Source organism: Leuciscus leuciscus, assembly GCF_965113295.1.
Source record: "Leuciscus leuciscus genome assembly, chromosome: 2".
Lineage (NCBI taxonomy): Eukaryota > Metazoa > Chordata > Actinopteri > Cypriniformes > Leuciscidae > Leuciscus > Leuciscus leuciscus.
Window position 1 is genome coordinate 62179478 of NC_138726.1, and position 27106 is coordinate 62206583.

A 27106-nucleotide genomic window follows, 5' to 3' on the forward strand; every position below is an offset into this window, starting at 1 on the left:
GACACTCTACTTTGTGAGGTGGAGCTGATTACACTGGAAATCATTGATCAATCACTCAGGGTGTGTTTTAAGGACTTTCAGAGCTGTATTTAAGCAGCAGACTCACCAAACACATCACACTCTTCCAGCTTTGACCAGACCAGCTGCTCTTGAGAAGAATTTCAGACTGCAGTCATTTCATGTAAGTATACTTTCACTCAAGGGCACTTGACTTAAAGGGATAGTTCACTCAAAAATGACAATTCTGTCATCATTTACTCACCCTCAAGTTGTTTCAAACCTGCTGAACACAAAAGAAGATATTTTGAAAAATGTCTGTAACCAAACAGTTGATGGACCCCATTGACTTCCATAGTAGGAAAAAAAATACTATGGATACTAGCAAGTTCTTTTTAAATGACAAGTCAAAATATGTTTAAGTTAGGTTTAAAATGTTATGGGTTTAGGGAAAGGTTTGGGGTTATATTTACAAAAATAATTATCAATCTGGATCTGGGCCTCCTCAAAAAACTGGATGAGAAAAAATCCATATTATAAAAATAAATCAAAGCAAATATTACCAAATGTGACATGAAAAGGTGTATAAATCTCTAGTTTTTCTAAAGTAACACTGTCCAACAGTGGCATCGGCAGGGTTACAGGGAGAGTCCGCTGTTTTCTTCTTGGCCACGACTCATGTTGAGGAGCTGCGGGAACATTTTAGGCTTGTTGGACTTGAACCGGCGCTGCACAGACCGATCGGTTTATGACATCAAAGTACCGCGAGAGCAACTCAAAAGCATAAGGAACCATCTATTTTCTATTCGCACCTGCGGTACTCTGATGTCATTCACCGATCGGTCTGTGCAGCGCCGGTTCAAGTCCAACAAGCCTATTATCAGGGTGCTGGAGGGCGGGACATGATGCTACATAAACGCTTTTTGACTTTCTCAGTTTGTGTAAATCTATAGGGTTCAGAGTATTTTTTTTTTTCCCCACAGTAATTTCCCACATGTCTAGTACAATTATGTGGTTTTGTTTTATTAATACAGTGTATACGTTTTTCTTGATATACCCCGATAGAATGGAAGTGAAATGTGACAACATGCCCCATAGGTGGAGTTAATTGTAACATGACCATTTGACAGCTTATAATGGTATCTGATCTAATAAAAAAAATATACCTAATAAATGAAGAGTTCAGATGCAAAAGCCTCTAAATGCCATCTGAAATTTTCTTATAGAATGATAATTTTTATCAAGCTTGTATATTTAAATTTAATAATTTCACTTAAATGGCAATGAAGATTACTTATTAATTGTCATTTAAGTGAAATTACTGAACTTAAATATACAAGCTTGATAAAAATGATCATTCTATAAGAAAATTTCAGATGGCATTTTAGAGGCTTTTGCATCTGAACTCTTCATATAGGCTACTTAATATATAAATTAACAAAGCTTTGGAGGTTGGGAGTGTAAAATTATGAAATTAAATTTACTATCATAATATACTCTAAGTTTATTTCTTAAACCAAAGTTTAAAAGCAGAATAATAGCCAAATAATTCCACTTACTACTGATAAAAAATAATAAAAAAAATAAAAAAAAATGAAATTGACCTGTATATTGTGTATCAGATGCATGTAAAAGTTGATTTCTGCCTAAAGAGTACGCCAAATGAAAGCATGAACTCGTGTTATAGATACGCTGTACCACAGGACTACACAACAATAGCTGCTTTTCCACCATCGGCCAAACTGTTCTCGGTGCTTAATTGCTCCATTCCGTGCCAATCCGTTCCAGCCGGTATGGATATGGTTTCATTTTCAATGTGGGACTGATACCAGCACTCTTTGCAATGTTTTCAAATGTGTCAGTCATTGCCTTTATAACACAAGAGTTTACAGACGTATGAGATACAAATATAGTGACTGCGTTACAGAGGATGATTGGATATTTCTGTTAGTAACTTGTTTACTACGCTCAAATAGGGCACTTGACCAGCGACAGAGAGCCAGACAACAGACAAGTGACCAATCCTGAGTGGCGATGTCACAACATGACAGATCCGTTTGGTCTGACAGTGGAAAAGCGGCTAATGTTTCCCAACCCTGTTCCCAGAGGAATGCCAGAACTGCACATTTAGCAGGTTTGCCTATTCGGACACACCTGATTCAAGTCAGCTTATTAGTAGATACTCCAATATCCGAAATGAATGGGTCAATTAAGAAAGAAGTCCAGCGTGTACTGTTGTTGTGTCTACAGAAACTGGGTTGGGAAACACTGCATTAAAGTGTAAAGCTGATGTTAATTCTGATCTGATATTTCTTTCAGATCGATTTAATTCCAAGATGTCCGACACAATGAATCTAGAGCTAATTGGTGGAAACGGAGGTGGAGCATTCTCATTTACTGGTGTGGACAACGGAGCCAGTTTAGAGAAGATCGGAGTCTGGGTGGGAGAATGGCAGGTGAGGGCTGTCAGGGTCTGGCTTTCAGATGGGAGAGTTGAAACTTTTGGAGTAGGTTCTGGACCGTATCAAGAGTACAAGTTCACACCTGGTGAGTGTTTCACCTCACTTTCCCTGTGGGGGAATGGAGCAGGAACACGTCTTGGAGCCATCAAATTCAAGACCAGTCTGGGGAGAGAGTTTTTTGCAAAGATGACAAGCTGGGGTTTAAAAACAGAATATCCCATGGATGTCGGCTCTGGATATTGTTTGGGAGTTGTAGGAAGAGGTGGTTCTGACATTGACTGCATGGGATTCATGTTTCTCAAAGCAGTTGAATCAGCAGTTCTCACCGATGTCCAGTATCCCACTCTCCACCAACTGATACCAAAGGTGACAGTAGAGGAAATCAAATCCCTCACTTTCAGGAACAGCTCATCCGCCACTCAAAATCAAAAACTTGAAAGCTCAAAGAAAATAACTAACAAATCTTCATGGTCTGTGAGTGCAAGTTTATCTACAACATTTAAAATGGACGTGAAGGCTGGGATTCCAGGGGTTGCTGAAGTTACTGCAGGATACAGTGTCACCATTGGATTTCAAAGCACTTATGGTCGTGAGCACACAGATGAGAGAACCGAAACTCTGTCTACAGATGTAGATGTGCCACCAGGAAAGAAGCTGGATGTTTCAGTCACTATTGGCAGAGCCGCTTTTGACCTGCCTTACACTGGCACAGTGGTGATGACCTGCAAGAACGGCAGTGTGTTTGTGTATGGAACATGGGCGTCAGAAAAAAAAAAAAAGTGGGTGGGTCCTCCCCCAGAACAATGTTACTACCATTTCATGTATTCTGGTGCCTTTTAATTAAACAAGTAAACTAAACTCCTCTTCACGTCGGGCGGTTCTTTGCCTCCACGTCGTGCATTAAATGCACAGCTATCTGTGGATTATCCCCCTAATACCATGGTAATTTGCCAGCAATGACAACTTAAAGCTGTTATTGATTTTTGCAACGCAATATTTGACTGGAAGGGTACAACGGGCGGTTACTTTCGTCAGTTGAGGCTCGTTGAGAAATATAATGTAGCGATTCAGCGGAAATGGAGTTTAATTTATTAGGGAATTCCTCAAGTGGAATGGATTTGACTGACGGCGCTCTGAAAAGCGAACAGACAAATGCGCTGAATTAGAGACGGTAAAAGTGAGTGGGTATAATATCATTGGTCTTAAAAAGTGGGTGGGTCTTGTCCCACCCATATACAATGGTTCCGACGCCCATGGTATGGAACCAAGGGCACATACAAAGGCGTCACTTACACTGATATCAAAGTGGATACCAAGGAATCTCCTCTGTAATGTCAAGACAGATTGCACATGTAATGCACAAGTTCTTTGATTACTTCTAATTGTGTCAATCATGTATCAGTTGCTTTACTTTCAGGCCTCATTGTATTTTTTGGGGTGGTGTTTGGGTGTTATGGGGAAATACACTAGATATATATTCAATATTTGTTGTTTTCAAATATCCTTATATAATACCAATACACAAATATTCATATAGCTTCATACTTTGTGTAATCAGTTTAAAATAATTTCCAGATACTGACTCTGTTATAATGTGTTTAAAATGACATTTAATAAAATAAATGACAATTTATAAAATAAACCCTGTGTTGTAAGGATTGTTCCCTCTACTTATTTTCTTATTTTCATTACTTTTCTCTATTGGGCGAACATTTCGGCCTCATGAGCAACAGTCTTTATACCAGACCTGAAAAGGGACACAATGTGGTTTTAATCATATAGTTGTAACTTGTAACTTTAATCAAATATTTCTATTTGATTTGACCCTTAAAGTAACTTAAACTTTTGACAACAAGCAATTCAGGTTCTGTTGTTTACAGTCCTTTTTTTAAAAATTAAATCCCATGCAGAACAGTTAAACTCTTCATATTAATTCAATATAGTAATATGAAAAAATAAATTAAAGCAGTTACACTGACATGGTTTGTGACCTTCTGATCAGTGTCAGTGATCAAGTATTAGTTCTTCTATATTTAACTGTAATTTTCATGGGTGTTCAGGGGAACTATACATTCAACATGTTTTTATTACAGACACATATGTTGTGTTCACACTCGGCATGTTTGGTTGGATTAAAACAAACCCTAGTGCGATTGCTCTGTTAATGTGGTTCATTTGAATAAGTGTGAACGCTGCCATCTGAACCCTGGTGTGAACGAAATAAGCGGACCGAGAATGCTGAAAAGATGAGTCTTGGTCCACTTCCAAACGAACTCTAGTGCGGTTCGACTGAAATATGAACTCAACATGGACCAAAGGCATGTAAACCAACCCAAAAATTGGACATGATGTCACATGATGTGACCCTTAGAAGAACAGAATGCTCAAGCATACCTTTTTTTTTCTCGTCGTAGTCACGATGTTGCCCATCACAGTTTAGGACAGGCAGATCTTGTGTGACGCTGTTTTGACTCCTTCGAGCATTTGATAAACTCTTCATGAGTTCTCAGCTGGTCAAATACCATCATATGTAGATGCACATTCAACAAGCTCTCTCTCTCTCTCTCTCTCTCTCTCTCTATATATATATATATATATATATATATATATATATATATATATATATATATATATATATTACCCGGGGGCCGCTGGAGGTAGAGTCTGGGTCAGGCTGGGCCGCATCAAGTATTCCACAAAAAAAGTGTTTCAAGTTTTCCCCCAAAAAAGGAGCACAGCTGATCCAATCTTCTCAATCTTTATTATTAACAGTTCTTCAACATGATTTTTTTTTTTTTTTTTTTTTTACATAAACTGTTCCTCTGAATTTGAACATTCCTTTCTGAACATGAACGGTTCTTCATGAGCTGTCCTTCTGAACATGAACTTTTCTTCTGAACATGAACGGTTCTTCAGAAAAACTGCCAATCAAACTCCTTGCTGCCAGAGACCTGGCAGTGCTTCCTCTCACACAGCTGAGACACATTTGGCTTGAGGGAGGAAATGGTTGAAACCCTCAGTGTGGCTTGAAGATGCTCATCAGTAAGTCTGGACCTGTACTTTGACTTATTGAAGTTCATGGTGGAGAAGAGCTTTTCACATAGATATGTGCTCCAAAAAAGGCACATGGTCCGCTTGAACATCCTGGAGAGCTCAGGGAAGGTGGGTGGCAATTCTCTCAAAAAATGTCCAAGCTTGTCTGCGTTTCCATTCACCTCCCTGAACTTGGCTTTGAGTTCAGAATTGCACTGCAGGTCAATGAGCTCCATTTGAAGTACAGGAGGAGTATCTTGCACTTCGAAGGAGAAGGGGTCAGCAAAAATTTGAAAAGTGGCTCTGTGCGTCTTGAAATCTGAAAACCTGCGATAAAATTCCTCCTGTAGCTTCATAATGGCATCAGCATACTGTGACGATCCAAGGGGCTGTGGTACTTTATTTTGTCCAGCAGGTGTCTCTGGGTAACACTTTTTGTGTCTCCAGGTTAATTGCTGTGTCGCAGGTGTGGAGAATTGGTTGTGATTAACCATGCTGCTTATAAGATGCTGGCTTTCTCACCCTCGGGAGGCTTAATATATATTGAAGATGGCGCTGAGATGTTTGGTTGGCCGTCTGTCACGCCACTCTGTCTTTGTTTTATATTTATTATTATTTTACTTATGTTGCCAAGGCGTACTATCGTTTCTCACCTATGATCGCCAAACTCTGCTTGAGATTGGAGTCTTCTGCAATCAGATTAAACCTGACCTGCTGAAAAGCTCACCTCCACCTCCATGCCTCGAGGAAATTCCGGCCTTCCTGAGACGCCCTCCTCTCTATCATGCTTCCAAGAGACGGCGCAGAAAATGTGGTAAACGCGGAGGTGTCCGGGTAAGGTTCGAGGCTATTCTGAGGACTATTCGTGTGCTTGGTCGCTGGACCGAGCTGTATCTGTTGGACGACGCTGTTCTGCACTCGGGGGTGTTCAGAGACCGATGGATCCGGCCGGTGTTCCCTGACGCTGGTGGCTTAGGCGGTGTCGGCCGCTCGGTGGACCCCGATCGGCTGGTGCTCCCCCCTGCCAGCTGGCGTGTACCGACTAGGGGAAGAGGTGTGGATCGTCGGAACCTTCGCTCCCTGAAGCATGTCCTGTCTGCATCTGACACTCTTACTTTAAATCTGGCTCTGCTGAATGTGAGATCTGTCACAAACAAAACATTTTTACTGAACGATCTCTTTATCGCACGTAATTTGGATTTTATGTTCCTGACGGAAACCTGGCTCCGTGAAGGTGATCTTGCTCCTTTATCGGAGCTTCTTCCCCCTGGATGCAACTACTTCAACTCCCCTCGTATTACCGGTAAAGGTGGAGGACTGACATCCATTTTTAAATCTACTTTTTGCTGTCAACAATCTTCAACTGCAGGCTACTCCAGCTTTGAGCTGCAACTCTTTGAGGTAAAGCTTTCGGAAACTTTTTTCTGTGCGGTGGTCTATCGGCCACCAAAATTCAACAAAGACTTTGTTCGGGACTTTGCAGACTTTGTATCGGGTGTCACTCTTAAATATGACCACTTTTAGATTGTTGGCGATTTTAATATACATGTGTGTTGTGAGAACAGACCTCTGGTCAAAGATTTTATGAATGTAATTGACTCTTTTAACCTTATGCAGTCTGTTCGGGAGCCCACGCATGAAAAGGGTCATATTTTGGATCTTGTGCTGTCATATGGGCTGGACATACAGATAACTGAGATCGGCCACACACTTTTATCTGACCATTTACCTGTTCTATTCTCCATATCTGTGCCTGCTCCCTCTCTAAGCGCAGCTCCTCTGCGCCGTCTTCGTGTTTTTAATTCTAGAACTCCACAGTTATTTTGTGCCATTTTTAAAGACTCTTTTTTTATACTCTCTGGATGATCTTAATGACTGCAGTGTGGATGAATGCATAGCAATGTTTGATTCTCTCTGTACTAAGATTTTAGATTCGATTGCACCCATGACTTTAAAGCGCATAAAGCCACAGAAGGAGCCCTGGCTGAATGAGTCCACTCGTACGCTCAGGCGCACATGTAGACAGGCAGAGAAATGGAAAAAGGACAATCTTCAAATTTCTAGGGAACTCCTTCAGGACAGTCTTATTAATTATCAGCAGGCTGTAAAAACTGCAAAAACTGAATATTTCTCCTCACTTGTGTCAAAAAATGCTCATAAGCCTCAGGTTCTTTTTAATGTATTTGATTCACTGGTGAACTCTGGTGATGTTGTTTGTATGGAGCCTTCTTCTAGCTTGTGTGAGGCTTTTCTGCAGTTTTTTTACAGACAAGATTTCTGCTATTAGAATCCCACTCTCTCGGTCTGCTCAGGTCCCCTCAGCTCCTCTAGCAAGCACAGCTGTCTTTGACAGCTTTGAACCGGTCTCTCTCTCTGAACTGAATGAGATAGTTGCACATTTACGCCCTGCTAACTGTCAAACAGATAGCATTCCATCATGTCTGTTTAAGGAGGTCTTCTGTTCGGTGGAGTCTTTTATTTTGAAATTTATTAATTTGTGTCTTAGTTCTGGCTGCATTCCATCCTCCTTTAAACATGCCATAGTTCAGCCTCTTCTGAAGAAGAAGAACTTAGACCCTCTGGTTTTGTCTAATTTTAGACCCATTTCTAAGCTCCCTTTTATTTCAAAGGTTTTAGAAAGAGCTGTGTTAATTCAGGTCCAAGAATTTTTAAAAACAGCTGATGTTTGTGAACCGTTTCAGTCTGGTTTTAGGTCTCGTCACAGCACGGAGACTGCTCTTTTAAAAGTTTAATGATCTGTTCTTACACCTTGATACTGGCAACTGTGCCATTCTAATTCTGCTTGATTTGACTGCAGCCTTCGACACAGTTTATCATAAAATTATTCTGTGGCACTTAGAGCACTGTGTTGGCTTAAAAGGCACTGTCCTAAAGTGGTTTGAGTCGTATTTAACAGACAGATACATTTCTGTACAAATGGGACAGTTTTCCTCCTCAGTGGCCCCTCTGACCTGTGGGGTACCGCAGGGGTCAGTTCTGGGTCCACTCCTATTTACCCTGTATATGCTACCATTGGGATTCATTTTCAGGAAGCATGGCATCTCCTTCCACTGCTTCGCTGAGGATTTGCAGGTGTATCTACCGCTAAAGGTTCCAGCTAAAGAATCTTTGCAGGCCGTGATAAACTGCATGAGCGATATTAAGACATGGATGGACCTAAACTTTTTAAAACTTAATGAGAATAAAACGGAGGTTGTCTTGTTTGGTCGTCCAGAGTTGGTTCAGGTTCTTACCAACTAGCACCTCACTTAAGATCCCATGCCAGGAATCTTGGAGTGATTGTTGACAGTGCTTTTAAACTGGATAAGCAGGTCAGTGCTGTGGTTAAGGCTAGCTTTTTTCAGCTTAGACTGATAGCTAAAGTCAAACCGTATCTGAGACAGGCTGACCTAGAAAAAGTTATTCATGTTTTTATTACCTCTCGCCTGGATTACTGTAACTCCTTGTATACAGGCATTGGGAAGTCTGAGCTCTATCGTCTGCAGCTTGTACAGAATGCAGCAGCTCGTCTTTTAAGCGGCAGGAAGAAGCGGGAGCACATTACTCCAGTGCTCTCATTGCTTCACTGGCTTCCAGTAAAGTATCGGATTGATTTTAAGGTTATTTTATTTGTTTTTAAATGTATCAATGGGCTAGCCCCAGAGTACCTTACAGACCTTGTCAGGTTGCATAGGCCCTCCAGAGACCTCCGTTCAGCCAGTCTGATGGTCCTGGAGGTTCCTAGATCGAAACTGAGATCCAGTGGTGATCGAGCCTTCTCAGTGGCAGCTCCCACTCTCTGGAACTCACTGCCTGTAGCTGTGCGGACTGCTAGTAGCCTGTCCACTTTTAAATCATTGCTGAAGACTCATTTGTTTGAAGTAGCTTTTGGCACAGGGCCTCGATGAATGTTGTATTCTATGTGTACTTTTATTCTTAGTACTTTATTGTCAGGTGGATTGATTATCAGTATGTCTCATCCGTTCATAGAGGATATGCATATGACAGAAGAAGAACTTTGCGATTTACTGTACAAATAGATTTGAAAAGAAATCTGAGGTATATTTTTACTGACTGCCAAAAGCCACAGAACAGAGAAGCAATGGATCGCTGCGATATTTCCAGTATATTTGTTATTATGTACTGTATTGACAACTCATCAAAATTAAATAAGATTAAATATTTGCCATTTTATATTCTGTGTAACTGTATCGTTTTTGTAAGCGTTTATTTAAAAAAACAAAAACTTCCTAGTAATATGGCGAGGAGATATGACGATATATGTAATGATATGAGTCATTATCCACAATCACCTGGATTTAGACCTACCTATATTGTATTTATATAAAGAGTTTACAGGCAAATGTACATATTTCCCCAGCGTTAAAATCAGGCTCATATAAATGTCAGGAAACATGATTCCTGGCTGCATGTCAATATCCATTCATCACTGGATCTTTGGTAGGTTGAGTCGAGTGCAATTGGCTTTAGTTTAATCAGATAATCGTTTGTTTTACTCTATTAAATCCGGTGATGCAGCAGCTCTTCTATGATGTCAGTTCACACCCGCTATTGTTTTGTTTGTCAGGTTGTGTTATAAAAATTTGCCATTGCGTCTTTTGTTTTCTTAATTTCTTCCATGATGTTCTGTAGCTGATAAATTACTTTCCTCATTCCAACAATGAATCTCCCAGCCTTTGATGTCATCTTACTTTCATCTATTAGTTCACTCATATCTCTTTTAGCTAGATAGTCCATGTCATCGAGCGCCCTGGTATTTTCTATAACTGAGAGAAGGTCAAGCAAAAGCCAGACACCAGAAAAAATTGCTGCTAATGTTCCAATCAAACTCATAGTTATAGACATCTGTGCCTTCAATGCAGTCATGTCTTCTCTTCGTATGTTGCTTGTTTTACTGGCAAAATATTTACTTACATCACTGGCCTCTTTCTCTAGTTTATCAAGGTCTTTCAATATTTCCTCAATACGCTCATTAATGTCTTTCATCTTTTCAGACATTGGGTTGATTATATTCTGAAATTCCTCCAGTTCAGCTTCAATGTCTTGTCTTAGTTGTGCCATCTTGCGCTTTTTCTCAGAGCTGCTCCTTCCTCCATAAATCCCCCCGCCTGCAGCTACAGCTCCTGCGAAAACAAGAGAAGCCCCACCAGTAAATGGAGCTAAAGCTAATCCTACACCCAAACCAGCGATTCCCACCGCTCCTCCATCTCTAGTTCCTTTAGTTGCACGTCTGAAATCTCCTTCAAATGTTCTGATGATATTGTGCAGTTTCTCTATGCACTGCCGAAGTTGAGGGTAATCTTTCTCATAGAGTTTATTAAAATCATCTCTGAGAGAATTAACATCAGTTCTAGAGGAAAGAAATATTAAGAGTTCATTATATTGCACCTACAATAATACAAAAATGTTAATTAATGGTAACCATATTGGCTGATTTGGTGAGTTTCTTTAGTTCAAGGGGTATTTTTATTAAAATTGTTCCATAATATAATAATCACATTTCTGATGATTTAAATCAAGTCAGTAATGCATAAGAACATCCTCTTACAGAATTTCAGGAGGTTCTTCCAGGCGGCGTTTGGATGATGAAACTGTTGCTGAAATTAAATAACATATGTGAATATACTATTAATTTGCATATATCAGATTATCAAATAATATAATTAAAAACAAAAGATTGAATTGATATATAGAGGGGCTTTTTCAAATAACAATATTTGTTTCTTTCTAATTTAACATTTCCTTTTCAAAATTATTTTAAAACCCTATTAAAATGTTTGTGCTCTTCTTCACACAAAGAATTTCTCAGGAAATTGGGCATTTTTGTAGTATAGTCCACACATTGCCTGAATATGTAATTACTGACAACTGTTTCAAGCAAGTCAAGGAAGTAAATCAATTGAAACATTGACACTGTTGCTGCTTTTGTTTCAGTTGTGAATAACAAACAGAAGTCTATTGCTTGTGATACTTCATTATTCTTATAGTTTTTTTAAGAAAAATATATTTTATATAGCTTCTTCTCCACTCCCACCAATAAATGACATTTTGTCAACAGAAATGGTTAAAGAAAATAGATTGTAATTAATAAAACCCCAAAGTATTTCAGTACAAGTTAACTTAAGTAAACAAGAAAGGTGATTTCATCGAACTTTATACACTCTTATTAGATATTTTTATTTCAGAAATGTGGCAGGAATTGCAAATAAACATTTTCAAAACCGCTTACGCATCTGTTTGAGTTCACAACATGATATATAAACCTCAGTTCACTAAGGATTGAAGTGTGGTTCTATCATGCCAAGATTAAAAGATCTGCCTGAGCAAAATATGGCTCAACAATTCATAATGTAATTTACTGACTCACATCTCATTGCAGGAGGATTTATTCATGCTGTCATTGTCATCACTGGAGTCAGAGTCACTCTGAAGGCGATGCATTTTTACTGTCTCAGTCTCAGTCAGAGATGTGCTGCCAGACTCTTCAAAACCTACTGAGAGAAGGGTGACACAAATCAGGATGAGACAAATCCAGATAAATCCTGATTAACTCAAATAAATTCACAATCACATGGTCTCTGCCACTGAAATGTACATATTGATCGTCCTCAATGTTCAAAAGTTCATTAACAAAGTATCACACACGTTTGATCTAACTGCTGTGTGGCTTCATAGGCTAGAGCAAGTGGGTCGCAGCAAGTTGGAAGAAAAAATGAAAGCAAAAAAATATATATTATACATTTTATAAATATATAAAAAAATTCTATTATTATGAGTATTGTTATGAAATAGCTCTATAATAATTTGTCGCATATCTGAACATTATACTTTTAATGCTAATCTTTCTGATTGGGTGACACCATCACGTAATCTGTCGGTGTAGCCTTGGTAACATCCGCCAGTGCTCAGCTATTCAGCTATTTCTTTAGTTAGCTGGCTAGCTCTGTCAAAATGGATAGATTTTTAAAAAGGAAAAAACCTGACGAGCCAGCTATCGAAACCTCAGATAAAAAAAAAAATCAGAAAACAATCTCTTGGCCCAGTAAAACTCGTAGGTATGAGGCAGCATATACATAAAGTATGGATTTACCTGCGTCACGCATAAGAATGGACATGAGCGCCCCACATGAAAAAGCCAATCGACTTTTTTAAAAGAAAGGAAGAACAGTTGACCAGGCAGTCAGCAACATTCGTGCAGCAAGCTACTGTCCCTGAGAGAGCATTGAGGGCATCATTTTTGGCTTCCTTTCACATTGCGCGAGCTAAGAAGGCGCACACAATTGGGGAGGATTTGATACTGCCAGCTACCAAAGACATCGTTAAAGAGCTACTGTGAGGATGCTGCCAAGAAGATTGACGCTGTACCACTCTCTGACAACACTGTGAGCAGACGCATTGGTGACATGGCTGAGGATGTCTGCTCAACTGTTGGACCAGGTGAGAGCTAGCGAATATTTCACACTGCAGCTAGATAAGAGTACGGATGTGGCTAACGCTACCGAGCTGCTTGTGTACATCAGATTCATTTCCAAAGAAATGTTCGTTGAGGAAATACTATTTTGTAAAGCACTTGAAAGTAGAGCCACCGGGAGAGAGATTTTTCAAGTGTTGGACGAATATATAAATTCAAATGGACTTGACTGGTCTCGTTGTGTGGGTGTGTGTTCTGACGGGGCCTGGTGTGTGTCTATGACTGGGAACAGTGGGGTGATGGCTCTCATCAAACAGAAGGCCCCGAATGCGGCGTTCACACACTGTATACTCCATCGAGAAGCACTGGTGGCTAAACGGTTGGATGATGAGCGTAATCAGGTACTACAGGAGATAATACACGTAATAAACTTCATTAAAGCCCGCCCCTTGAAACACAGACTGTTTGCTCTCATGTGTAAAGAAATGGGAGCCCGTTTTGATGGATTGCTGATTCACTCAAACATACGCTGGCTTTCACCGGGGGGCAGTTTTGAACCGTGTGTATGAGTTATACAAATGCAGCCTGGATCCTCAAACTTGCATATATGGCAGACATTTTTTGTCATCTGAATGTGCTTAACCAAAGCTTGCAAGGGCGTGACACATACATAGTGCATATGCAAAACAAAGTGTGTTTTCCCTGAAGATTACGCTGTGATCAAACAAGCTCAAGGAGGGAATTACAGAAATGTTCCCACAACTACACCAAGAGCTGCTGTCATCTGGTGGTGAGTTGGACACTTTTTCTCCACTGATACAACCCCACCTGGAGCACCTCCATGGATATTTCAGAGACTATTTCCCTGACCTTGACAGCACCCATATAAACTGGGTAAGGAACCCATTTGCCCCTGATGTAGGCTCTTGTCTGGACTTAAAATCACAGGAGGAGCTGATTGAGATGACTGCTTCATGGGATTTAAAAATGAAATTTGAGGCTCTTTCCCTCTCTAACTACTGGATGTATGTAAGAAATGACTTCTCAACCTAGCTGAGAGTGCTCTGAAATGCCTTCTTCCTTTTACAACCACTTACTTGTGTGAGTTTGGCTTTTCAACTTTAAAAGTACTTAAAACAAAACACAGAGCACGTCTAAATGTGGAGAGTGGCATGCGTGTTGCACTGACAGACATAAAACCCAGACTTGACAAACTGTGTAGAAGTGACCAGGCCCACCCGTCCCATTAATATGCTCTCTCTCTCACACACACACACACACACACACACACACACACACACACACACACACACACACACACACACACACACACACACACACACACACACACACACACACACACACACACACACACTCACAATGTTGTTGAATGTTGCCACCAGGCCAAGCCTTCCCATTGATATGCTCTCTCTTCTTCTTTTCTTTTCTCTCTCTTTCACACACACACACACACACACACACACACACACACACACACACACACACACACACACACACACACACACACACACACACACACACACACACACACACACTCACAGTGTTGAATGTTGCCACCAGGCCCAGCCCTCCCATTGATATGCTCTCTCTTCTTCTTCTTCTTCTTCTTCTTCCTCCCTCTCTCTCTCTCTCTCTCTCTCTCTCTCTCTCTCTTTCTCACACACACACACACACACACACACACACACACACACACACACACACACACACACAGATACAATGTTGAATGTTGAAATTAATGTACCAGATTTGAAGATATTTAAATTACTTTACCATATATGAAGATCTGACATACAGATGTTATTATTACAACACCAATAAAAGTCAATGAATGTTCACCTAGATGTTTTATTTATTTATTTGTTGTAGTATTGTTGTTGGGTTCAATAACACATCCCGCAAAAGGGGGGCCTTGGCCAGAACCTAGTGGTATTTGGGGGGCCTTGTCATGGAAAAGTTTGGGAACCCCTGGGCTAGACATCGTTTGTTTCAATAAATATTACAAAATGCCGACAAAAACCAGGTGTTTTGTGTTCGCGTTTCTCCACGTACTATATTTATGTCTCAACTTTTATTACAGGGGACAGCTATTACCCATCATTGCACACTTTACCAGAAAGTAAATTGGCTGCCCTTAAAATCTCGTAGAGACATGCATTTTGCACTTTTTGTGTACAAAGCTCTTTTGCACAAACTACCATCTTTTATTAATTCACTTTTAAGTCAAGTCAAGTCAAGTCATCTTCATTTATATAGCGCTTTTAACAATGTAGATTGTTTCAAAGCAGCTTTACAGAGATAAATGTATAATTTAAAGTAACAGAGATTGTTTTGGCTTTATAGCGGTTCTTTAAAAAAGTTATTTTCCAGCTAAAGTTAGTTTTGATTGATTCGCTTCCGTCACAATGATCATTTGTTATTAAATTAGGGGCCGCTAAGACGACACCATTCTCTCCACACAGACTTTAAACGCGAACCTGTGAGAAACGCTGATGGCGTTCACATGCGCATTAAGAATTGGTTCTATAGTTATATGCGTTTGAATATATGTGCGCAGGTTTGTAATTCCCTACAAACCAAGCCTAAGCAAAGTACTGGTCTTTCCTTATACATTTTTATACAGAATTTTATTTAATTTTGTCACTTCGGGGTAGGTACGCGAAACGAATTTTCCCGAAAACGCTTTATCTGTAGAGTGGTAAAGGGATCCTCCATAGGGAGAGACTAGTTGGCACTTCAGCACTGTGTTGTCATCGGGTCCAGACGAAGGTCCTTCGCCAGATCTGGATAGGGCCTGGATGCGTTAAGAGCTCGCTCAAGCACCGCGGAGCTAAACCATTTAGTGCTTTGTAAGTAATCAGCAATATTTTTTAATTTATACGATGTTTACAGTTTTTCCCAATTGCTAAAACACAAAAAGTGAATGCCCAGATCAAAGCGTCAAAACCGTACCGTTTGCATGCATGTCTTACACACAGGCACCAAATGAATAAACACATTGTAGGCATTGCACTGCAAACAATTGTTCAACACACGGTGCAAAACACTACACACAGAGTGTTGTATGTTACACACGTTGGAAAATGAGGAAACACTTTGCATACAGCACATCCATTCAATAATAAAAACACATGCGACAATAGCAACACCCCCGCACACACAGTAAAACACTTAACCGGTAATTGAGGGAGAGGAGAGAGGAGATCGAGGAAAAGACGTGGGAAGAGGGAGAGGAGAATGGCACCAACCTGAACGGGAACCAGGCAGACGCACAACTATCACTGACGACATCAGGGCCACTGTGGTGGACCATGTCATCAACCATGGCCTGACTATGAGGGAGGCCGGGCAGAGGGTCCGGCCCAACCTCAGCCGCTTCACGGTAGCCAGCATCATTCGGACATACCGACAAGAAAACAGGTATGTCCTGAATTAACGCCAAAGGACTGCACAGTACCCACACAGCAAATTGTCTAGTGTTAGTGTAGATTTTCCAGTGTTACAGTAATTTAACACTTTTACAGTGGTTTACATATAAACCCTGGGGAGTGTTAATTTGACTAACTCTGAGAGTGTTAAATTTGCGTTTTCAAATTTGCTGTGCATCAGCGTTCTGGCTGAATCTGGTTATACAGTATTTCACCACGTACAGTATGACAGTACGGGATGGGGAACAGAACCTAACCATCGACACTAATCATGCATTGTTTGCAGAACTGCCAGGCGACCTGCCGTGGGAGGGAGGCAACGAGTGTTCACCCATGCCCAGGAACTGGCCGTTGTCAACCTTGTGGTGGCAAACAACACCATCACCCTGCGCCAATTGCGTGAGCGCATCCTCGAAGACCAGGCAATTTTCCACAATGTGCACAGTGTCAGTACGACGACACTCGCCCGGGTCCTGCGGGAACACCACGTCAGCATGAAACAACTTTACAAGGTTCCATTTGAGAGGAACAGTGTTGCAGTCAAGAACCTTCGCTATGACTATGTGCAGGTGAGTGCCACAGTACCACTACAATGGCAGTTGTGTGTTTACATGGATATATACCTTGCAGTCGCCCCCCTTCTGCAAAAAAAAAATACTTAAAAATCTTGTTCCATTGGCAAAAAGGTCACATTTATCTTGTTTTTATGTAAAATAAGCTAACCATCTAGATTGTTTTACCTGAAAACAAGATACATTTGACTTTTTTGCCAATAGAACAAGATTTTTAAGACAAGATTTTTTGCAGTCCACTGCCAACATTTTGGTGATATCCGAATGTGTCCAACCCAATCCACAGTCATTGTGCGACATTGTAGAGGCAGTACCGCTGTATTCAGGAACACAATAGTGACATTTTGGTATATGCATGTTCTGTTAGACTGTCCTGGCCTTCGATGCGGCAGCGCAGCAACATGAGTACATCTACATAGATGAAGCTGGGTTCAATCTGGCAAAAACCAGACGTCGGGGCCGGAACATCATCGGCCAAAGGGCCATCGTGAACATCCCCGGGCAGCGCGGGGGCAACATCACCATGTGTGCCGCCATTAGTGGTCAAGGGGTCCTCCATCACCATGCCACCCAAGGACCCTACAACACTGCACACCTACTGGCATTTCTCGATGCACTACATGATGTGGTCACACAGGACAGACCAGGGCAGCCCATGTTTGTTGTCATCTGGGATAATGTCAGTTTCCACCGGGCTGCTCTGGTCCGGGACTGGTTTGCCAACCACGACCATTTCATGGTGTTGCACCTGCCCCCTTATTCCCCGTTCCTAAATCCGATCGAGGAATTCTTTTCGGCATGGCGGTGGAAGGTCTATGACCGCCTACCACATGTACGCGTGCCGCTCCTGCGAGCGATGGAGGAGGCATGTGGGGACATCGAGGTGGGGTCGATCCATGGGTGGATACGCCACACACGGAGATATTTTCCCCGTTGCCTGGCAAGGGAATACATTGCCTGTGATGTGGACGAGGTGCTGTGGCCCGACCCCAATCGACGACGAGATCCCTGACATGGACCTGCAATAGAAACACCTACACCAGATGTTCAATACTTATAGTAGTTCTGCACCTGTACACTGAGTTTTGGTTGTGGAAATAAACACGGTTTACAGACTACAAATGTAGGCAGTGTCTTGAGTACAGTTGACCTGTGTGTTGTGTTTGCTTTGACTGTTTATATTGCATGTGCATGTGTGTTTCCTATCGATCCGAAGAGGGCCTTTTCAAGTTAAAGTGTTACGTTTTGATTGCAGAATGTTATTTTGCATTGGCAGTTAGATGTTGATCTCCAAGTGCTGTGTCAAGAAATCTTGTGTGTTGAGTTTTGACACAATGAGCCAAATTTTTAATTTTGTGTGTAAGCAATTGAAAAAAACTGTAATAGGGAGCCAGTGCAGTGTTGACAGAACTGGGCTAATATGGTCATACTTCCTGGTTCTGGTAAGAACTCGAGCTGCTGCGTTTTGGACTAGCTGTAGTTTGTTTATTAAGCGTGCAGGGCAACCACCCAGTAGAGCATTACAATAATCTAGCCTTGATGTCATGAACGCATTAACTAATTGTTCCGCATTTGTCAATGAGAGCATATGGCGTAATTTAGATATATTTTTAAGATGGAGAAATGCGTTTTTTTTCAGATACTAGACACGTGACTTTCAAATGAAAGATTGGCATCAAAGAGCACACCCAGGTTCCTAACCGACGACGAAGACTTAACAGAGCAGCCATCAAGTGTTAGACAGTGTTCTAGGTTATTACGTGAGGACGTTTTTTGTCCAATAATTAGAATCTCTGTTTTTTCAGTATTTAGAAGTAGGAAATTACTAGTCATCCAATTTTTTATATCAGCTATGCATTCCGTTAATTTTGTGAATTGGTAAGTTTCGTTAGGTTTTGAAGACATATACAGCTGAGTATCATCAGCATAACAGTGAAAACTAATTCCATGTTTCCTAATGATATCTCCCAAGGGTAGCATGTACAGAGTGAACAGCAACGGTCCTAGTACTGAGCCTTGTGGTACGCCATACTGAACTTGTGACCGATGAGACATCTCTTAATTCACTGCTACAAACTGATAACGGTCAGATAAGTATGATATAAACCATGCTAGCGCAATTCCACAAATGCCAACATAGTTTTCTAGTCTATTTACAGTTTTTCTCGATTGCTTAAACAGTATAACCAGGCTTTTGAACTAAAATTTCAAAACCATAATGCCATTTATCAAAAAGCAGTTTTTGAGTTTTGGAACAATGGATCTAGAAACACATGAAGGAAGAGATCGAGGAGGGATAAGAAGGAGGAGGAGGAAGGGCAAGGGCAAGAAGACAAGCAGTCTCAGATGAAATTCAAGCCACTCTAGTTGCACATGTCTTTGTCAATGGTATGACTATGAGGGAGGCTGGGCTACGAGTAAGGCCAAATTTGAGTCGCTTTACCGTCGCCTTGAGATCCTTCAGGGAGGTGTGGTGGCAAACAAAATTCTATCACTGAATAAAAGACAAACATCTCCAATAGTCTTTGATGAGGTGTATTTTCTTGCAAGAAAAGGCCAGCAGTCGTACAGTCTCACAGAGTGGCTGCAGAGTGTGACAGTGAAGGGAGGGCATCCTTCATCCTTTATAGTCTTGACTCCCAGAATGATATCTTTCTAGGCCAATGATGGTATTTCATAGCCTAGAAATCTAGACGCACCCTAGCGGCAGCAAAATTATTTTGCAGCCAGGGTCAGTCTAGCAACTCTCAATAGACCTTTTTGCTGCAAAAACCTAAATTGGGTCAGGCCAATCACGTCGTGTATAGAGTAGGCGGGGGCGGGCTTAACATATGACGACAGAGTTGCGACGGTTCCTGCCACTTGAATACAAAGAATGACGGCTGCTGCTGATGGAGAACAGCGGTCTTTCGAAACGGCTTTGGCCGCAACTCTGGAGGACTTGGACTCGGAGTTAAGTTTTTCTTTGAGAAAAGAACAAAGAACGGCACTTAAGCCATTCTTAAAAAAAGGAAGATGTGTTCGTAGTTTTGTCGGCCAGATTTAAAAGTTGAATCTATCAACTAACGTTAGCTCCGCTGTTGGGAAAACGCTCTGGTTGGTTGAAGCGCTGTCCTATTGTGTGCAGAGGGAATTTGAAAGACAGCCGTTTATCCCGCCCATCAGATTGACCGTGTCTATGGTGAGTTGCCAGACTAAACATCTTGATGTACGTCTGGCTTGCCAGGCTAGGTATTTCAACCATATGTGGAACATTCTTAGACGTGTTCATCATATTGTCTCCTTGAGTGGAGGCCCTCCTGTCACGTACCAACACTCTTTACCATTCCAATACAATTCCATATTAGAATAAGGTTTGTGTGTGCTCTTTTACTGTCATATGATGGTCACACACATCTTACTGTAAGTAAATCTAAAAAAAAATTTAGAGGAGAGAATAACAAAAATAAAAAAGTAAAACAGGGAAAAAAATTTGTTTTGTTTTGTTGTGTGTGTTGTACTGTGTACTATTAAACTGGATGATCTGATGCCTTTACGACATTTTAGACGTCTGTTTAAGGATCATTTTATTACTGATTGTGTTTGTTTCCTGTGATTGTTTTTGCTTTCCTTTTAATTTATTTTAATTAATTTAGCTTGTTTTACTGTATATTGCATCCCTGGCTGTATTTCTCTTTTTTCTGTGTGACCTACACAGGTCGTTGCTGTAAATGAGAACTCGTTCTCAGTCAACTTACCTGTATAAATAAATAAATAAATAAAACTTGCGTATAGCCTATACAAGTTATATTGTTACAGGAGCATCGGAGAACACGAACACAAGGACAGGCTAGTCTCCATAAGCATTTTAAAACACTAAACTAATACTGTTATGGCAAGCACTTGATAATGTCGTCTATGAGTTCAGATGTTCTCTAGTGTTGATATAAAATGGAGGCGCGCGTGCACATAATGTCTGATGGGGAATCTGTCCACCCATTATGACGCACAATCAAAAATGTATTTGTGCCACTGCAGGAGCGTAAAATCATCATCAAAAAAGAACAAGGTGACATTTTGCACATATATTACAGTATTTAGAAGTTGTTTAGTTATTATAAACTGTTTAAAAAACAATGTTTTTTAGTTTCGATTTGCCCAGGTGTGTCTAGTTTCGGTTTCGTTTCAGCCAAGCGATTTTGTTTCGCTGCTAAATTACCACAACAACTCAAATTACAACTTAATAATGAAAACTGAAGAGTCCAACCTTGTTAAAGTCTTGATCGGATCGTTTGTGTATTTTGCGTCCCGACGCGATGAAAGTGAAGAAGCTCGAGCTCGTGCAACAGAACTCTGTTTTACAACTGGACGATACAAACTAAATAAAACTTAACTTGCACATTAGCAGTCGATCCAGTTTAGTTTAAAAACATTTATGTAACAAAAATAAAAGATCAACAAGGCGTAAATCTACCCGAAAAAGGATTTAAACAACGACATACTTCAGCGTGTAGCTCCTCCCCTTTCTTCCGTCCGTTATTTTCCACCTGAGAGGCTGGACTGAAACCACTGGAAACATTCCTTCTCACTCCCGATGCGTCAGAAACTGACTATATGGGGAGGCTGCAGACCTGGAGCCGGTAGATATACGGCCGCCCCTGTTGTTCCTGATGCGCTCAGTCGGGGGATATACTGCGAAATAACATCATTAACCCTTGTGTGGTGTTCATATTTTTGTCAATCAGCCAGTGTTCGTGGGTCTGGTGGACCCGCTGCATTTTGGGGTTTTTAATTCAACATAATCAAACAATTTATACTCAACAGATGTTTACTTCATTCCAATTACAAGCAATATAAACAGCATATATGGTTAATATTTCCAGTACAGTGTGTGGTCATTGAAAATGTGTTCAGCCTATGTTCCTCGCAGAAAATGAGCCAAGGCCAATGAGTCTGAAGTTGAAAAAATAATGAATCATATAATTATTATTTTGATAAAAAATTAAAACGGGTCGAACACCATACAAGGGTTAAATCGACGCTCAAAACTTTATAAACACATTAATAACTGTCCCGTCCTAGACTTTGACCAATTTTGTGTTTTTTGTTAATTTAAATATAAACGTTACAGTGTAGATCTGCACTACTACGAATAATAAAAAAATATCTGTAGATATTCAGTCTCTCTTCACTCAAAAAAATTTGTTTTTGTGAATTAAAAAATTATTAATACACATGAGTCAGATGACAAGTAATGATATATGACCTATAGAATAGTTATATTCGACATAGATATGTTGTTGTGAATTTATATAAAGTTGCATTTAGATATTAACCATATTTAGCCCATTAGACATACAGTACCGTGTAATCATATGATCCTCGATGAAGTATCTGCTGTACTATTCTCTATTGGTCGTCATATACAGCTACAAAACAGTGTCCTACATAGCATTTTATGAAGACAAACACAATTTATTCCTTTTCTAAAATTCCAAGGGCCATTTAGAAGAGACAATATTGTTGTTCACAAAAAAACCAAAAATAATTATTAACACCATTTATGAATTATGATGACTCCCGTAGATGACTCCCCTATGGCTTGCCTCTCTTCTTTAATTGTTTTTCTATCCTCCTTTCAAAGTGCTCCTGCTCACTGATAAATAAATGAATAAATTAAAAATTAAAAAGGACATCCATGGTGAATTTGATCTGGCACCGTGTGTGTGTGTGCGTGTGCGTGTGTGTGTGCGTGTGTGCGTGTGTGCGTGCGTGCGTGCGTGCGTGCGTGCGCGTGCGTGCGTGTGTGTGTGTGTGTGTGTGTGTGTGCTGCCCAGAATTGATGTCAGGTGAGTATGGATTGCATCAATTTGCTCCTGATCTTCAAAGTACAAAGGCACATGCACTTGTTGGTGGAACACTTTTGGAAAAAGTGTCAAGCCACTTTGATTTCTTTTGGCCACTGATGATGGACTGTGCAGAGAAAATTGAAAATGACATTAAAAACATGTCCATGTGTGTCTCTGTAAGTCGTTTATTGTTTAAGTCCAAAAAAAAAAAAAGATATGGGTGTTTATAAGTTTAGAGAGTGAGAGATTTTAATTTCCTTGAGTAGCTAAAGCAAACACACACCTTTATGAAATGCAAGATAAAGAGAACTTGGTAAAGTGTGATAAAACACACATTAAGTGCACATAGCCTACATTTTAGTCCAGGTCAGTAAGCTATTTTAAGAAAAAAAAAATTATATTAAAATACAAATTAGATAATTAGATCATCTCATTTATAAGGAACAACTCAAACCAGAATCTACATTCAAACCATATGGGAAAAGTTTTTAATGTGGGTTTTATCATGTATGATGTTGGACATAGGCTAATCAAAATATCTCTGAAGCTGTGTCTGAAACCGCTCACTCGTTCACTCATTCACTAATCCCTACATAGTGAATGGCAGTTGAGTGCACTACATCAGCAAAGAGTGAACGAAAATGAGTGAGCGAATTCGGACGCTGACATAATTATCACGCGCCAGAGAGCTCGGACAATTTCGTCATAAACATTACTTACCCATCTTTGATATTTCCTTTTTTGGCTGTATGAATTGTATGTAACAATTGTATGTATGTATTTTTCACGTTTATCGCGTTATTTGATTTAAAAAAAGACTTGCTTGTCATATTTATTTACTTTTTACATTTATATGTGAAAATAAAAGAGAACAAAAACACTACACAACACATTTGTTTATTCAAATATAGATATAACTGTATATATATATATATAAATAAATACATAAAACTGTAAAAAAAATATAAAATAAAAAAACGTTATTTAAACATTACTTTCGCGGGGTTTCCAGTCAGTCAAAATTGTTAACTGTCCTTCAAATGATTGTTTTCTATCTCGCGTGCGCCGTTGCCATGGTGACATTGTTGCCGTCCGTCATATTTATTTTTCATTCGCGCTCTATCGCCTTATCGTGTTGGATTGTGGGAAATAGTGTCTCAGCAAGTGTACATCGGATGTACACTCGAATTCAGAGAGGATTGTGGGTAAAAGTAGTGAACGAATGTAGGGAATGATGTTGTTCACTCAGAATTCGAACACCACTACAAAATGGCCGACACCCTAAATAGTGCACTATATAGTGGATAGGGAGCGATTTCAGACACAGCTTGAGTGTGCAGTTCAACTCTTTACTTAGAGAGAGAGATTTACATACATGCCTATTATAAATGTGTCTTTTGTGTGTTCACACCATAGACTATAAAAAAAAACAAGTTAGCATATTTCCAAGATCTGTAATGTTGCCCCAGAAACCATGTTTTAATGCAAGGAGTAAACAGGCCATCTCACGCAAGCTAAAGACAGGCAACAAAAGAAAACTAAAAAGAAAATTATTTTTGAAGGTGAGTAGAGAAGACTAGGCTCTACTAATTTTTTCCAGGGGCAGCAAAATGAAAAAATTATAATTTTAGTATGGGGGTGCACCCAAACACTACGGGTGTTTTTCTCTTCTCCGTAGAAGAAGTTCATGGTTGCATGGCAACGACAGACGCCACGGGAAAATCTAAATTATTTATTCTAAAAAGAATTAAAGATAAGCTAATGTGCAATCTTTTTTTTTTTTTTTTTTTGACTAATTCTTTTTATAAAAATGATTTAAAGGCTGAAATGTGTGAGGTTTATCTTTTTATAAAACCTTGTTTGTCAAAACTTTATTTGAGCTTGTATATGTTAGTAGATACAATGTTGTAAGAGCAAGACACTCCTTTAAAATCTGGCCATCATCTTTAATTCTATTATTTTAATGTTTATGTAAAGAAAAAGTGCATATTGATGCTAATTTTATTTGTTATTTGCTCGTTTTCGACATAAAACTTGGTGAATTGATTTCATTGTGTAGTATTAGTATTTTTTTAACAAGATTCTGTGATAACCGTGATCATTTTGGTCACGCATAAAATGAAAGTTTCATGCCATTTCATGAAGGGGATCTCGCCCAGGGTGTAATTCACTGTAGAATTCACTACGTTTAGTTTAGTTTAGTTATGCAACACTCTTTACAGAAAGAAATAACACAGTTATGCATCATCATCAAGTTTGTCCGAAAGATTGAAGATAGTGAGAGTGTTCAGGACAACCTTCTGAATTCTGTTTGGTGCTGATAGAGTATTACAGAAATGACACACTGGACTAGCCTGGCAAGCCAGACCTACATCATCAAGATGTTAGGTCTGGCAACTCTCCATAGACACGGCTCAGTCCGAGGGGCGGGATAAACGGCTGTCTTTCAAATTCCCTCTGCACGCAATAGGACAGCGCTTCAACCAACCAGAGCGTTTTTCCAATAGCGGAGCTAACGTTAGTTGAAAGATTCAACTTTTGAATCTGGCCGGCAAAACTACGAACACATCTTCTTTTTTTTTAGAATGACTTAAGTGCCGTTCTTTGCTCTTTTCTCAAAGAAAAACTTAACTCCAAGTCCTCCAGAGTCGCGGCCAAAGCCGATTCGAAAGACTGTTCTCCAGCAGCCGTCATTCTTTGTTTTCAAGTAGCAGGGAACTGTCGCAACTCTGTCGTTATTATGTTAAGCCCGCCCCGCCTACTCTATACACGACGTGATTGGCCTGACCCAATTTAGGTGTTTACAGCTCCGAAAGTCAACGGAGAGTTGCTAGACTACCCTGGCTGCAAAATACATTTTGCTGCCGCTAGGGTGCGTCTAGATTTCTAGGCTAACACTGGACAATATTCTGTGAGTTTGTTACATTTACATTTAGATGGACTTAAAGAATGTCTTGCATGTAGCTTTATTAAACCTTTTAATACAGTGGTTTGTTACATTTATTTTAATTCAAAAGAAGTGGTTACATTTATATCATTATACTGTATACATTCTCTGTAAGTGTTAGAAGCACTTTAGTAGATGAAATTATCTTTAGTTAAATACTGAAAGACTACCCCTGCTGTAGGACACTGCTTAGAAAAAAAAATTGCTTTAAAATGTGCCTTTATTATTTAATTAGAGAAAAAATAAATGTAACAGTCTAAATAATAAATATTAAATATTTAAGGAATCAATCCCTTCAGCCGTGAAAGAGATCTGTCATCATTTACCATAAATAAACAAGTGTGACGCCTCTATTCAGATGGGTTGTCATTGGCTGTGACTTTGTCGCCGAACTCGCTGTGATTGGACAATCTTTTAACCCATATAAAAATGTGCTTCATGTTACAAAGTATGTAAGTTAGTAATATATTGAGTTAACTATAAAGTGTCGTTATGTTGTGAGAAATTACTCCTTGACTGAGATCCCAACCCTAACCCTAAGCATTTCTGCACATTCCAGTAAACTACAGCACCATGTTTCCCACTCCATTGATAGAACGACAGAGACACTGTATATTATTATTAAATCACTAAGTTACTTTAAGGGTCAAATCAAATCGAAATAGCACATTAAAGTTACAAGTTACAACTAAATGATTTAAGTCAAGTCAAGTCAAGTCACCTTTATTTATATAGCGCTTTTTACAATACAGATTGTATCAAAGCAGCTTCACATTGATAACATGAAAATAATACAACAAAGTTTGTTTCTAGAAGAAAATTGCATCATCGTCCACCCATAATAAGGCAGATCAATAATATTGTTGAATATTAAATGTCCCCAACTAAGCAAGCCAAAAGCCAAGGCAACAGTGGCAAGGAACCAAAACTCCATCAGGTGACAGAATGGAGAAAAAAAACCTTGGGAGAACCCAGGCTCAGTCGGGGGCCAGTTCTCCTCTGGCCAACGAGCGAACAGTGTATGATTATGATCCAGGCAGCGTTACAGGTCAGAAGTCAGATTGGTCGTGTCGATGAGGCCTTCACAGGGCTGATGAGGCTGGCACTTCAGGATGCGTCATGGTTAGGTCCAGGTGCAGATCCACCATCTGATCTGGATACGGCCGAGGTCCACCTCACTTCAGGAAACGGAGAGTCTTGTTGACGCTTCAGGACTGCATTGTCGTCGCGTCCAGGCGCTGGTCCTTCTTCAGATCTGGATACGGCCTGGATCCGGTGGACTGCGGTAAACCTTGGATAAACAGAGAGACTAATATTAGCGTAGATGCCATTCTTCTTATGATGTAACGATTTAACCACTTTTAGTCACTTTTCAGGTCTGGTATG

At 40.0% G+C, this 27106-nt stretch overlaps 3 protein-coding genes across 6 annotated transcripts in view; 2 read left to right on the forward strand and 1 right to left on the reverse strand.

The window, feature by feature from the left end:
• The window catches only part of LOC309492464 (GTPase IMAP family member 7-like), a 46996-nt gene extending 25473 nt beyond the window's left edge, over positions 1–21523 (reverse strand). Inside the window, exons 1-3 of one of the 2 annotated variants that reach the window (XM_082161459.1) lie at positions 21427–21486; positions 21192–21288; positions 11881–12004 (exon numbers count right to left, since the gene is read on the reverse strand). In XM_082161459.1, coding sequence (XP_082017585.1) covers positions 11881–11887 — 7 coding nt within the window. In that variant the 5' untranslated portion in view covers positions 11888–12004; positions 21192–21288; positions 21427–21486. Of the gene's footprint in view, positions 1–11880; positions 12005–21191 lie in introns of both variants that reach the window. The other variant, XM_082161462.1, reaches the window with a different exon arrangement.
• Positions 1653–4119, forward strand: LOC309483254 (aerolysin-like protein). 3 transcript variants are annotated; one of them, XM_082148958.1, is made up of 3 exons: positions 1653–1788; positions 2317–3205; positions 3716–4119. In XM_082148958.1, exons 1-3 carry the CDS (start codon positions 1668–1670, stop codon positions 3789–3791), a joined length of 1086 nt encoding a protein of 361 aa, XP_082005084.1. In that variant the 5' UTR covers positions 1653–1667; the 3' UTR covers positions 3792–4119. The 3 variants fall into 3 exon arrangements, with proteins under 3 accessions (XP_082005084.1, XP_082005082.1, XP_082005083.1); XM_082148956.1 differs by having other exon boundaries at positions 2317–3724; XM_082148957.1 differs by lacking the exon at positions 1653–1788 and adding an exon at positions 2116–2131 and having other exon boundaries at positions 2317–3724.
• On the forward strand, positions 16169–18327 carry LOC309492473 (uncharacterized protein). The gene is made up of 3 exons (XM_082161479.1): positions 16169–16365; positions 16660–16942; positions 17313–18327. The coding sequence occupies exons 1-3, from the start codon at positions 16280–16282 to the stop codon at positions 17955–17957; spliced, it is 1014 nt and encodes a 337-aa protein (XP_082017605.1). The 5' UTR covers positions 16169–16279; the 3' UTR covers positions 17958–18327.
• Positions 21524–27106: the final 5583 nt, after the last annotated feature.